This window comes from Pezoporus occidentalis, unplaced genomic scaffold (assembly GCF_034315485.1).
Source record: "Pezoporus occidentalis ecotype Australia unplaced genomic scaffold, CSIRO_AGI_Poc_V1 ctg44, whole genome shotgun sequence".
In the NCBI taxonomy this organism is placed as follows: domain Eukaryota; kingdom Metazoa; phylum Chordata; class Aves; order Psittaciformes; family Psittacidae; genus Pezoporus; species Pezoporus occidentalis.
Window position 1 is genome coordinate 3,622,514 of NW_026915769.1, and position 13,186 is coordinate 3,635,699.

A 13,186-nucleotide genomic window follows, 5' to 3' on the forward strand; every position below is an offset into this window, starting at 1 on the left:
TGTGCTCTATAATGATTTTGAATCATTTAGTTGTGAGAACTAAACTTGTAAAGCATAAGCACACAGACCCTCCCTATATGTAATGTTAATAATGAAATAATAAAAACATCTTAACTTATTCTATTTGGGTTTACTGTGATTCTGTTTGAGGTAGTAGGTCAGATTAATCTTGGGTCACTGCATTGAACTGCATGGAGGTACGCTGAGGGTAAATCTATTTGACGTTTTTAACTATGTCTTATGTTTCAAATGTGATGACAAAGCTTCTGTCAAATTCATGCTAACAATTTTTTTTTGTGATGTACCAGATATTGACGAATGTGAGACTGGTACTCATAACTGCCCCCCCGATTTTATCTGTCAGAATACTCCAGGATCTTTCCGTTGCCGACCCAAGCTACAGTGCATGAATGGGTTTATACAAGATGCGCTAGGCAACTGTATTGGTAAGATATTCTTATCTCAGTGAATACTTAAGCGTTGCTTATGAGTTAAGTGCAGTTTCAGCAAGTTCTGAGCTTCTCAAGTCATTCTTCGTGCGTGTATGCATTGCTCTATGTGTTTTTTCTGATACTTTAAAGGAAGGCTTGGTCTTACATGTAAGATTTACAGACAAAAATAATTTAAATAAAAGACTTAAGTATTAGATCTCTATTTTTAATGAGATTTGGTTACCTAAGGCACTTACCTACACTTGAACGTTTTCCTGAAGTTTTTGGGTATTTTATCTGAAACAAAAAATCTGCAAGATGTTTTACCTCTATCCAAAAGGTTTTAACAAAAACTTAGTATAAAAAGCTGTAATTTATGACATCCTCTGTAACACACTTTGTTGAGATTAGTATGCTTGGTTTTACAGGTACGTAGCTCTTTCTAGACCTGTCCTCCATTAGTTACAGCTTATCAAGAACCTCACTGTCTATGAGAATGATGGGCCAGTTGTGACACACTGGGGAACAGTTTTATTTTAAAGACTGATTGCAATCTGTCAAGTTAATGCCTTGTTTCCAAGACTCCTACAAAACAGAATTATAACGTTTATGTTAGTGGTTTCCAGCAGACTCTGAATGGAATTGTCTAATGTGACCTACAAATCTATCAGTTATTCCCTTGAGTAGTATTTTCAAGTCTCAACTTAACTTTGAATTCCCCCTTCGGCATAGCGTGTCTTGGACTTGTGGAACTGGCTGAGCGGCAGCAGCTGCCAAGTCTAGCTCATTGTCAGCCCCTTGTTCTCCTGACCATATCATACCCCGTAGTGCCGAAATCTGACACTGGAAACACTGAGACTGAAAACAAAATTGCAGCCTTTAAAATGAAGTGCTTGTGCACAGCAAACCCTTTGAAAAAGTATATCTGCCATAGCTAGCATCAGGTCCACTGCAATTAGTAGTTAGTTTGCCTTCACAGATGTGCCAGTTTGCAGCAGCAAAAGTTATGTCTCCTAAAATGCATTTGCCCAAAATATATACGAAAGCAATTTCAGAGGCTGATTCAAATGTGAATCAAATGCTACCCTATGTGGTACTGAAGGGAAAAAGTATGAAAACCTTCCTGTCTTTTCAGTGTCTTTGTAATTTGAAAGTTTTACACTTCAGTGAGCTGGGATAGGGTTGGCTCAAATGTTTCTCATTATACCAGATCACTTTCTCCATGTCTGGCAGCCAACGTTTTGCAAGCTGGATGCTGTACTTAATACTATACCATGCCAACTAGAAAACAGTAGCTCTTCAACAGTTAACAGTACCATTGTGTAAAATTATGATAATATCCCAGTGAAACAGGAAAATTTTAGGTAAAGTATTTGCAGGAAGCTGGACACTGCTGAAGGTTATGGGGTGCAAACCCAAACACTCACAAGCAGTGCTGCTCCTACAGACTCTCAGGTCTTAGTTACATTAACATTTCCAGATGGCCTCAGTATCTCCTGCAGCCACTGATTTCTGGCTCTGTAACTCTTTTCCCCCAAACTAATAGCACGTGCTAACCTTGCATAACAATGGGTTCCTTACCATCTTGGCTGGATACACCACACAGGTTATACTCTAACACAGCTTAGTCTTATTACAGGCATACATTTGAGAGATGGGAGAGGGTTGCATAGTCTTGTAGTAACATAAATAAGCTATTCACATTCTTATGTGTTTACATGGACAACTTATCCTATGACAAAGTAATAGTTTATCTCTCTGGAAAAATAGAGTCAGCTACTACCTGTATGAGCACATACTACCAAATAGCTCATTCACTGGGTGCCACAACCCACAGACTGCAGCGTAACTAGTTGAGCTGGTGAACTGAATTGTTGGTTATCTCTTCGTATTGTTTAGGGGACACCTTCAAAGGCTTTTAAACAAATAAAAATTCTATACCCAATTTCCACTGCTTTTTAGTGGGATTTGGGCCTCTCATACCTCTTCTGATTTTCACCCTGGAAGCCTTATATCAGTGAAGCTAAATGACATTAATAGTTGTATTCTCCCATGGGTATAACTTCTAAAAAATCTGAGGAATTATGTAAGGAAAGCATCTTAACTTGAACATCTTCAGACAGCAGGTATTTACACTAACTTATTGTGCTCTTTTAGATATCAATGAATGCCTGAGCAACAACATGCCATGCCCAGCGGGACAAATATGTATTAACACTGATGGCTCATACACCTGCCAGCGAATGTCACCCAGCTGTGGCCGAGGTTATCATCTCAATGAAGATGGAACAAGATGCGTAGGTAAGTAACAGTTAGGAAGAAAACACAGTTTGAAGAAAATAAATAAGTCTATCATTTATGTTTACCAGTTTCTTGAACTTTGGCCAAATTTTTCACATTCCCACAATCAGTTCTTGATCCAGTCCTTTCCCTCATGGAAGTCCTAACAAATGAAGTATGACAAGTATCTACTTTCTGTCCTTCAAATAACTCATGAAACCCTATATTCTGAGAAGAAGAGAAATAATAATCACCCCCAAAGATATGTTATTGTCTGTGACTATATTAATGTATTGGAACAATGCTGTGTGGTCTTCTCAATACATAGAAGTATAACAGAAGGTCCACTTGATGTCTCATAGAAGCCATTTAAGTAGTGTTGAAAGGGATGTGACTTTTGGGTGGCTTTTAACTAAGGTCACTTTTGCAAAGTGAGGTATTTTTGCATGTGTTTTCAATTTTTGTAAATGGCTTATATCGAAGAACTGCAAGGAAAACAGAAATATCTAAACATGTTGCTCTTCTCTCAACTTGCATGCTCAGAAGAGTACTTTCAATCACTTCACTTGTTTTTTTAGATGTGGATGAGTGCTCATCCTCTAATCAGCCTTGTGGAGAAGGACATGTTTGTATAAATGCCCCAGGCAATTACCGTTGTGAGTGCAAAACTGGCTACTCTTTTGATGTCATCAGTAGAACTTGCATTGGTAAGTTGCACCTATCTACCTAAATAAATGCAGCCATGGCGTTTTAAAAAATGATCATGTGTAAAGAATGTTGCTGCTCTCTGCATAACCTCTTTCATCGGAATGCAAAATTGTCTACTGTACTATTTGTATAAATCTAATACCATATTAAAGAGCTGCTGATACTTCAAAGGAAGGTGTATTAGTATTGTCAGCATGTTATCTGCTGTCCTATTAAAAGGTAAGATTATGAGAATGTGTGTAATTGCTTTCTGTGATATTTTTATGTGCACCTACAGCAAAACATTCTTTTGGAAGATCAAAGCAACTATCTTCTTTATAGATCTAATTCAATTATGGATGGGGGTGCTTCTAAATGAAATTTAGATCTGGAAAATAAAAATCAAGCTTTTATGACCGCATTCTTGTCCAGACTACTACTGCAGTGAAGCCAGCCAATATACATCTAGACTTCTGTATATAATTGCAGATATCAATGAATGCAGACGCTACCCAGGCCGCCTTTGTGCTCACAAGTGTGAGAATACTCCTGGCTCTTATTACTGCACTTGCACCATGGGATTCAAACTTTCAGCTGATGGCAGGTCATGTGAAGGTACGGCTGTCATATGCTCTGGCTACACGGTGTGAGATACAACTTTTTGCTCTTTAGCTATTTCCGAATGATTTTAGCTTGGAGGACTACACTGGAATGGCATGAGAAATCAACCCAGTATGTTATCTCCAGTTACATGAATGCTGTTAATCAAGGCCACTGTAGCCCACAATTCAAATACATTGCCCTTAGGCTGGATCATGCAGAGATGTGTGGGTCTGCATTTACTGCATTTTGAAGGGTGATCCAACTAGGCTGGATTCAAGACCTTTAAAACCAGCCTTGCTGATATCTAGATAGAAAAATGCAAGTGTGGTCTTGAAGACTTCCTCCAAGCCATACACCTTGAATAGCACAGTGCAGATGAGCCTATACTGCGAGACCCTGGTGAGCATAATACACCGAAAGCCTCCTATTTCCAGCTTACTCAGTGACATAAATCCCATCCTTTTTTAATGAAACAAAAAGAAAATCATCATCAAAACTTTTGTCTTATTCCTGTAATAGGAATGAAGAATACAGCAAGATGTTTGTGGTTCAGGTATATAATTTTGCATTTCAGATTTAAATGAGTGTGAGAGCAGCCCCTGTAGTCAAGAGTGTGCCAATGTGTATGGCTCTTATCAGTGTTACTGCCGCCGTGGATTTCAACTCAGTGACATAGACGGGATTTCATGTGAAGGTAAGTATCACTGTTTTGCAGATAGAAGATGAGTGACCATTTCTTATTCTAACCATAACATACATGAACAATCACAGGTACCTGTAATTATTTCATTTTGACATTTGACTCTCTTTGGTATTTTCCTGTGAAACTATGAAACCGTATTTAATGTCCTAGTTTAGAAATATTTCTGCTTGTGTGGTGTCAGTTTGTTGTTTACATTGATTTGTAGCTTGCATAATTTTGTAACTTGTCAGAAATGTAGTGTTGGGTTTTGGTTTGGTTTGCTTTGCTTTTTTTTCCTTAGGAACTAACAGAATTTTTAGTCTTCAAGTGAAGAGGCAAACACGTATCTTGCCTATGTAATATATAATATTACTAGGTAGTATTTTATACATCCTCTTTTTGTGGCTGGTTCTGAACTAATGTGTAAGTAGGTTCTCCTCAAATACAAGGAGTGGGTGTGACCTCCTGGACAAGATCCAGAATTTGGATTTAGGTCTACAGGACTTACTAGACAGTTAAGACCAAGGGCAGATCACCTCATCTCAATTTTCTTTTTGTAAGAACAAGGATAAAACTATTCCTCTCCCTTTTGTAAAGTACTGTGATATACATCACTGTGAAGTGCTTTGCTCTTATGCATTTAGTTTACTTCTTGAGCCCTTATATTGCTTTTAATTTTCTTCACACTTCCATTTATTCCTGACAGCCTTATATTGACTCGAGCCACATCTATCTGATTATCTTTCTCCTTGCCCAGCAATTAAAATAATGAACTTGCTTTTGAAGCTTGCATAGGGAACACTGTACATGTGCACTTGGTTGAAGGTCATGAATCCATAATAGTTTTCTTTTTACAGATATTGATGAATGTGCTTTACCTACTGGAGGGCACATCTGTTCCTATCGATGTGTTAATATTCCTGGGAGCTTTCAATGTACTTGTCCCTCCACTGGCTACAGGTTGGCCCCCAATGCACGCAACTGCCAAGGTGAGTTCAGTAACTGCAGGAAGACCTAATTGGGTTGTGGACTTCTGAAAAGTCAGTTGAGTTTTTGTGTTTAAAAAGTTGTCTTTACCTACAACATTATCAGTAAAGCAGTAAACATCAGCTTGAAATCTCAAGAAAACAATATTTTATAATAAATATACTGGAAGTTTCTGTTGTAAACTATACAATGAATTAGAAATGCTTTTTATTATTAAAGAATTATAAAATATTCTGGAGATTAAGGTTCCCACTGTGAATGCTATGAAAAGTTCATCCACTTTGTTACAGTTCAGCCATTAAAAGAATTATGTTGTAAGCATTTCGGCAAATATTTAGGTCTTGTCCACTTAGTGGCACTGCTGCTCTTCCTTTTCCTGTTCTTGCCTGTTATTTGGGCTAGTTTTCTTCTTTTTTGTTATTCTGCCCTCTTCTTCCAATCCTGCACTAATGTTTAATTGCACCCCATGTTTTCTAGTACCTGATGTGATACTTTCATCACCTGACACCTGCAGGTGTAGAGGAAAGTAGAGGAAAAGCATGTGTTTAATTCACCTTTTCCCTTTGCAGATATTGATGAGTGTGTTGCAGAAAGCCATAACTGCTCTTTCAATGAGACCTGCTTTAACATCCAGGGGGGCTTTCGCTGTCTGTCTTTGGAATGTCCAGAAAATTACCGCAAGTCAGGAGATACGTAAGTACTTTCTTCTTCAAGGTTGAACAATTTTTGGTGACGTGATCTCTCATGCCACTCCCAACTGAATACAGAACATGTATACATACAAATATGTATTTTGTTGGTAGGCCTACCCTATATTTTGCAAACACAGAATTGGTCCCTTTCTCATGTTCCTGTTTGAGTCTAAGAAAAAGGTATCCCCTTAAAAAAGGCCAAGTGCCAGTGGTTTGCATTGTGATGATATCTAGAGCCATGAGCAGATGTTCTCTTTCTGGCTACCTTGCAGGCAACCTGTTTGGAGGGTGATACTCAGCTTCAGATTCTGACTCCTATTCTCTTTCACATGTAGTTCTTCTTTACTATTACACTATTTCACTAGCACACAGTGAAAGAGTTCTTTTTAGGCCCCTCTCTGAAATGTTACAGGTGCTGTTGCAAAGTATTGCAAGAATGTCTTATTTTTAGTACCATTTAGCTCTGCTAAAAAGGCTGGAAACCCTAGGAAGGGTGGTATGTTAGGTTCAGCTCATGTTTTTGTCCCTTAACCTACCTCAAAGAAAGTCTATGTATTCTGCTGTTGAAAATACACGACAGCTTTGGGAGGAGGCACAGCTGGCAGCTCATTTATACTTATCAAATGGTGCTAAGTTGAGAAGTTGTTTCAAAATTTCAGTCTTGTAGCTAGAGTTTATGCTGATGAAGATAGCTGCTTTTCCTCCCACCCGGTGGCTTTATGGCCACCCTTTATGGCCACCCTGTACTCCAGCAATTCTTCCAAGGGTTGCTCCATGGTCCCCTACATGTGGCCCATGTCGAGGTAAGTGTTTCCTCCACCAGCTAGGGAGGAAAGCTGATAAATCACATTTATCACCAGTTTGCTATTGCTTTTCACAGTCAGTGTTCATATACCCACCATCTTTTAGATAAAATCAAGTGCTCTGTGGCAACCCTGTAGAATGAAGCTAATTCTGATCATCAGAGGGACTTTGCGGGGATTAGTTAGTTTCCATTTAAACTTAATCTGTGAAATGCCATAGAAGTGTCAAAACAGATGTATTTGATCAGAACACTATAGAGCGAGTTCATGGTATAAACCCAGATATTTATAAAATATGCTTGTATTTTTACAAGTGTTAATAGTAATTGAATTTTAGATCAGTTTGTCACATCACTAAACAAGCCATGCCTTGTGATGCAGATGTTCTCTTTATTTGTAATATTGTATGTTCATTTGTATCCTAATTCAAAAAAAGTCATTTACAATGGGCTACTAAGCAGAATTAGCAAATTTCTACTCTTATGGACATCCTTGAGTTACAAAGTTCGGTTTATAAAACATGCATCATACACACACATTCCATTTCATCTTCTATCTGATCTATATTTTTATGCATATGTTGAAATTAATGGCTATTTGAGATGTTAAGGCTGTTTTGGGGAAGTAGTAGAATGCATGAATTGTTTTTCTGTGTCTGAGTTTTTGGGGCCCTGTAACGGCTTACTCTGCCAAACTCAAACAGACTCATAGGGAGAGGTTCTTCTGATGTGCTAGGGCTATAATTAGGCTATGAGTCAAACGCAAACCCCATAGCTGCTCAGTGAATTTCTAATTACTTTAATTCCTTGAGTTACTATCTTGTTGGATTTATTAGGTTTTTCCCTCTCAACAGTTAAAGACAGTTACTAAATTTGTTGTAAAAAATGTGTTTGCATAAACCAAAGAGAATATGAGTTCATTATCTTTATTGCAAAATGTTCAAGTTAGTTCAATGGGGAGATGGGTACGCTCATGCTTAGCCAGTATACGAGTATTATACCAACATGGTATAAATTTAAACACTGTTAAACATGGGTTTAAATTTAAACAGGGAAAGTTTAGTTTAGGTATAAGGAAGAACTTCTTTACTGTGAGAGTGCTGAGGCACTGGAACAGGCTGCCCAAAGAAGTGGTGAATGCTCCATCTCTGGCAGGGGTCAAGGCCAGGTTGGACAGAGGCTTGGGCGACATGGTCTAGTGTGAGGCATCCCTGCCCATGGCATGGGGCTTGGAACTTGATGATATGAAGGTCCTTTCCCACCGAAACCATTTATAATCCTATGATTCTATACTGGAATCAGGGTTTATGTATTGTGTTACCTTCTGCCCACTGAGGAACAGTTTGATAAGGCAGCTCTTCAGCACCTTTTTAACATCCAGATGAATATACATATCTTGAATTTATTTTTTTTTCTTTTTTGGCATATATAACCCACCATAGCTGATAGAGAGCACATCTTCAATAGGTTTTGCATGATAATGACATTAAATCACTTTTTTACCCAATCTTGTGCCAGGATTCTGAAATCAAAATAGTTGGCTTCTTATAGCATCGTATCTAACACAGATACTATTTCCCTCTCCTTTTTATTCAAAACACATTCCAGTTTCACCAACTTGGCACATCATAAGAAAGACAGCACATATTCCATCCCATCCAGTTGGCACCTCATAGGATTTTTTATCCTATTCTCCAATATTTTCTTTGGAGCAGCTATCATTTAATATGCCTCAGTCCTACAAATCCAAGTTTGTTCATCCTTATTTTTCCTGAAAACTCTTATATAGAGGAAACAGTCCTCAGTGATCCAGAAGTTTTCTTACCTAATACCCTTAAAGCAGAGATTTTTGCATGGTGGCTGTTGCAGTGGTGATTGTCTTCAGGTGAAGAATTGCAGAATCATCCTATGTCAAAGGCTGAAAGCTCAGGATGCTGTATAGATACACTGAGCTTCAGGAGGAAACAGCCTGTGTAACCTTCCCCAGAGGCCAGCAAAGTGCCTGGCATGGCCTTATTCTTAGTGGTAACGATTTTATTGAAGGCCTTAACTCTTTTGCTTAAATTCTGCTTTTTTTTCTGCCTTGATCAGCCTTTAGGCTTGGTGCTTTTCCAAGGATAATTAAGATCTACTCACAATAGAACTTAACTTGCTCTACTGCCTTGCCAAACACTTTTTGTTTTCGAATTGCATAACAATTAAATTCTCTTTATGCGACACTGAAGTCTAACATTTATAATATTTAAGCCAAGAAAAATAGCAGAAAAGATAAAGAAGTGGTTATGGCGGCGTGTCAGAAATGTGTGCTGCACTGAGCCAGATTGGGAAATATCTTTATATTCTAGACATGTCTGCATATTATTAAGATTACCTGACACTTTTCATTATTAGGACCTGTTTTTAACTGCTTAGAATTTTTCCAGAATGTAACCAATGGCTAAAATTTTACATGCTAAGTGTCTGGTTTGAACTCGAGCTTTGGCAAATTTCGGCAAAAGCAGTTCACTCATTTCCAAGAACAAGCATAGAGAGCAATACGTTGGTTTGTTCATTTAATAAAAAAAGCAACAAGCAGTTGCCCTCTGATTTGGCAGATCTGAGCTTCTGTCTCTTCTATGGCTTGAAAACTCCTTGAGACTTTCCAGCTCCAGACAGGAGGGACATGCAAGGTTGTCCATCCTGTCTGCTGTACTGCTGAATACTGTGTTCCTGTGTCAGCCTGAAGTGGAACTCCAGATTCTCCTCTGCTTAAGAAATGTCTGTGAAAACCAGCTATCAGCTGGTTTCATTCCTTTTAAGTTTTAGTGTAAGAAAGACAAAATCCCCCTTCTCTACATAGCTGCTCTATTAACATCAATGTAGGGATCCATGATGTGGTGATGCAGCCTGGCTGATAGCTCACCTGGGCCTCAAGGTGTGGTGCAACCTACTGAAAAGGAATATACAGGCTAACAATAGCAGGAGCGAAGGCCATTGTAATGGATTATATTCTAGGAGGTCTGGAAGGTTATTACAGCTCTGGAAATCCATAGGGTTGAATTTCAGAGATATGTAGTGTACAGTTTAGTAATAAGGCTTGCTTAGTTGTTCAGCACGTTGAAATGTTTTCCATATATGAAGTAAATTACAAAGTCATAAATCCTGCTAGTAAAAAGTTATTGTCTCTTCAGCACATGAGGAGTTGTCGCATGCCACTCAACTCTTTTGGGCATAAAGGAGTAAAAATAAGGCTCAGAAATCAACAGGAGGGAAGGCAGAAAATATTTTCTCCTCATTTCTGCATTAGGAGATGTATTCATTATCTAAAATGGAATCTCTCTAGTTCTGATAGTTTTATTTTCCTGTATGAGTAACCAGTGTGTTGTATATGAAACTCACACTATGAGAAATTGTTCAAAACCAGTACTTCAGCCACAAAATCAAATGTAGAAGAACAGAGTAGTGAGTGAGCTAAAATAATCAGGAACAAATTCAGGAAAAAGTGTTTAGCAGCAGCATGTGCTTATTTTTCTAGCTCATGTGCCTAATTGCAAGCATTTGCAAAGATGCATATAATCCCTCCTCACTGCAAAGCAGAGCGTGTTTTACCTGGGCCCTGGGTTGGGTTTCTCTGGTAGCATCTTGCTGCCTCCTCGGTACTCCCCTTCTCTCGCTGGGTCCCCTGTGCTCTCTCCCACAGCGACACGGCGTGGTGGCCGGGTAAGGTGGCTGCACGGCCAGCTCATCCGTCCTGAGATGACGCAGAGCTGGAGCAGCATCCCGAATCTTGGGCTGCTTACTCACTAGTGGCAGGCTGTTGGATTCCCTTGCCTTATGATTTTCGTCTGCCCACTGAAGGGAAGTATTTAAATAAGGTCTAAAGAGTACACCGGGATTTAAATGCACATTGCTTATTGCCTTTGGTGCATGACTCTAGGATGAACTCTGGCTCTTGAAAGCAGTAGTATTTGCTCTCTCTCCTTTGTGGTTATTTGGTGAAACAATAAGTGAATAGTAACTAAACCTATAGTGAAGTGTGTAGTGTGTAGTGTGCACCACCAAAGAATATGATAAAAGATAATGAATTCTTAATAATTCTAGCTTCTAGCTGCAGGCACATCTGTCTCCACAAATGAATCAGGAAAATGTCCTGATTGAGAAAGTTGTTGTTAGGAAACTGGAAGCTTTAGGGTTCTGTTCTCTTAAAAAATCTAGCTATTATTATAAAACGTATTTTATTTATAAAAGAATAAATCAGGGCATTTTTATGAGCATGTAAATGCTCATGAGCAGGTACATGATTCCAAAAAGATTTACATGAAGAAAACATTTTCAACTAAGAAATTAACTGTCTTGACTTGTTTCATGATTTCAGCAAAACCAAGTAATTCTTCTTAGTGGAGTTATTGGTGACATTTCACAAAAGAACGCAGAACTTGCTATACCTGAAAATATTCCGGGAGTATCCACACCTAATTAGCTGGTCATCCTGTGAAGACTTGTGCATGCTCTTTACACAGATGAAGAAAATTAAGAATGCATTTAAGTCTTCAAAGAATTGCTTTGTACTTTCATTTGCAAGTGGTATTAAAAGAAAATATAGAACACATTAACTGAAGAACTGAGGGTGCTTTTAACTACTCTTCTTAAAAGTGCTTATTTTGCATATAATAAAAAGTTCCTGGAATTCAGGTCACGATGTATTGGCAACAAAGTGGGGTTTGCTTATGAGCTACAGTTCTGTTGATACCAGATACTCCTGATAGGAGCTCAATTTCATATGTCAAAACAAAATGAATGAAATGGGCACTCACATGTCCTTGAGGTAGTAAGAAGCAAGCCAGGCTTTCATGCTGGAGCATTTGTTAGTAAAGGAGTGAGTAAATAGTTTAGGTTCTAAAGCCTCAGCCTGTGAACTTAATATTGCTTTTGAGTGGAGAGGCTCTCGTACATAATGTAATTGAGTCATAGCTGTGCATGAGCAAGTTTGGAGCTAAATGCACAATCTCATCATCCCCAAATTTTGCAAAGTCAATATCCAAGTGAGATCATCGTGTCTATCTCTACTTCTATGCACCTGTCTTGAGAGGGTGTTCACCACAACTCGAACGTGGTGCTGGGCATCTTTAATCTGAAATTCATATAAACTCTCCTTGTATGCAATTCTTCAAACACTTCTCAAACCCATCAGGTATCATGACATGTCAGATCTCCATTAATGTGCTGGTAGACTATAACATTCTTTAATAGCAGTGACTTTCATGCTCATACCTGCCTGTGCCACAGTCTGCTGGATAAACTTCACAGTTCTCAGTAACAGAAAGACAGGAGATTGCTCTCTCCATGCAAATCGTAATTTCTAGTGCTGATGTTCATTGTTCACTTTCAGCCTGTATGGGAGATTTCTTCTTAGTCCTCTTGACTTTTTCACTGTAATATAATGTCTCGTGATAAGGGAAACAAGCAGCAAAGGGCAACTTTCTTACCAGCATCATGGTGGAGACATCAGGCTGCTGGATCTTGCTTTCAGTGTTTTCCTAGATGGGTGTTAAGACTGACTCATGTTGGCTGTCCTGGTAGCACAGAGGAATAATGTGCCAAATCAAGAGGAGTAAGGTTTTCCTTCAAAGTCAATAAAACTTAACATACAGGCAGTGTTGGAAATAAGTTTTACATTCCTCTGTATGCTGTCAGATGATGAACAGACGTAGTGCAGTATCTAAAGTGCCTCTTCTCCCTCAGAAGGGCTGACCCTTTATATATTTGTGGTTTTCAGAATACTTTGCTCAGTTTTCAAATCCAGCCAGACATGCCAAGTAGGACACAGTCAACTCAGTAACCACTTAGGATCTCTTTCTTTATTTAATATTATGTCCAATCAACAAAAGAATAAAACTGAGGGAGGGGAGAGACAGCATTCTTCCTGGGAAGAGCTTAGCTGATCTAGATGCAAATAAACTCTCACTCGCACTGAGGTGCCAGACTCAGTCCATCTGTGTGTGCAAAGAAAGGGCAGCACTTCTGAAAATGGCAATGCTCCTCC

General features: G+C 38.7%; 1 protein-coding gene across 3 annotated transcripts in view; it reads left to right on the top strand.

Annotated features, from left to right (window-relative positions):
* FBLN1 (fibulin 1) overlaps positions 1-13,186 on the top strand; it is an 81,399-nt gene that overhangs the window by 37,319 nt on the left and 30,894 nt on the right. For all 3 annotated transcript variants that reach the window (XM_062634927.1, XM_062634928.1, XM_062634926.1), the window contains 7 exons: positions 309-446; positions 2,589-2,732; positions 3,290-3,418; positions 3,888-4,013; positions 4,576-4,695; positions 5,541-5,672; positions 6,240-6,363. In XM_062634927.1, the coding sequence (XP_062490911.1) occupies positions 309-446; positions 2,589-2,732; positions 3,290-3,418; positions 3,888-4,013; positions 4,576-4,695; positions 5,541-5,672; positions 6,240-6,363 (913 nt within the window). The remainder of the gene's footprint in view (positions 1-308; positions 447-2,588; positions 2,733-3,289; positions 3,419-3,887; positions 4,014-4,575; positions 4,696-5,540; positions 5,673-6,239; positions 6,364-13,186) is intronic.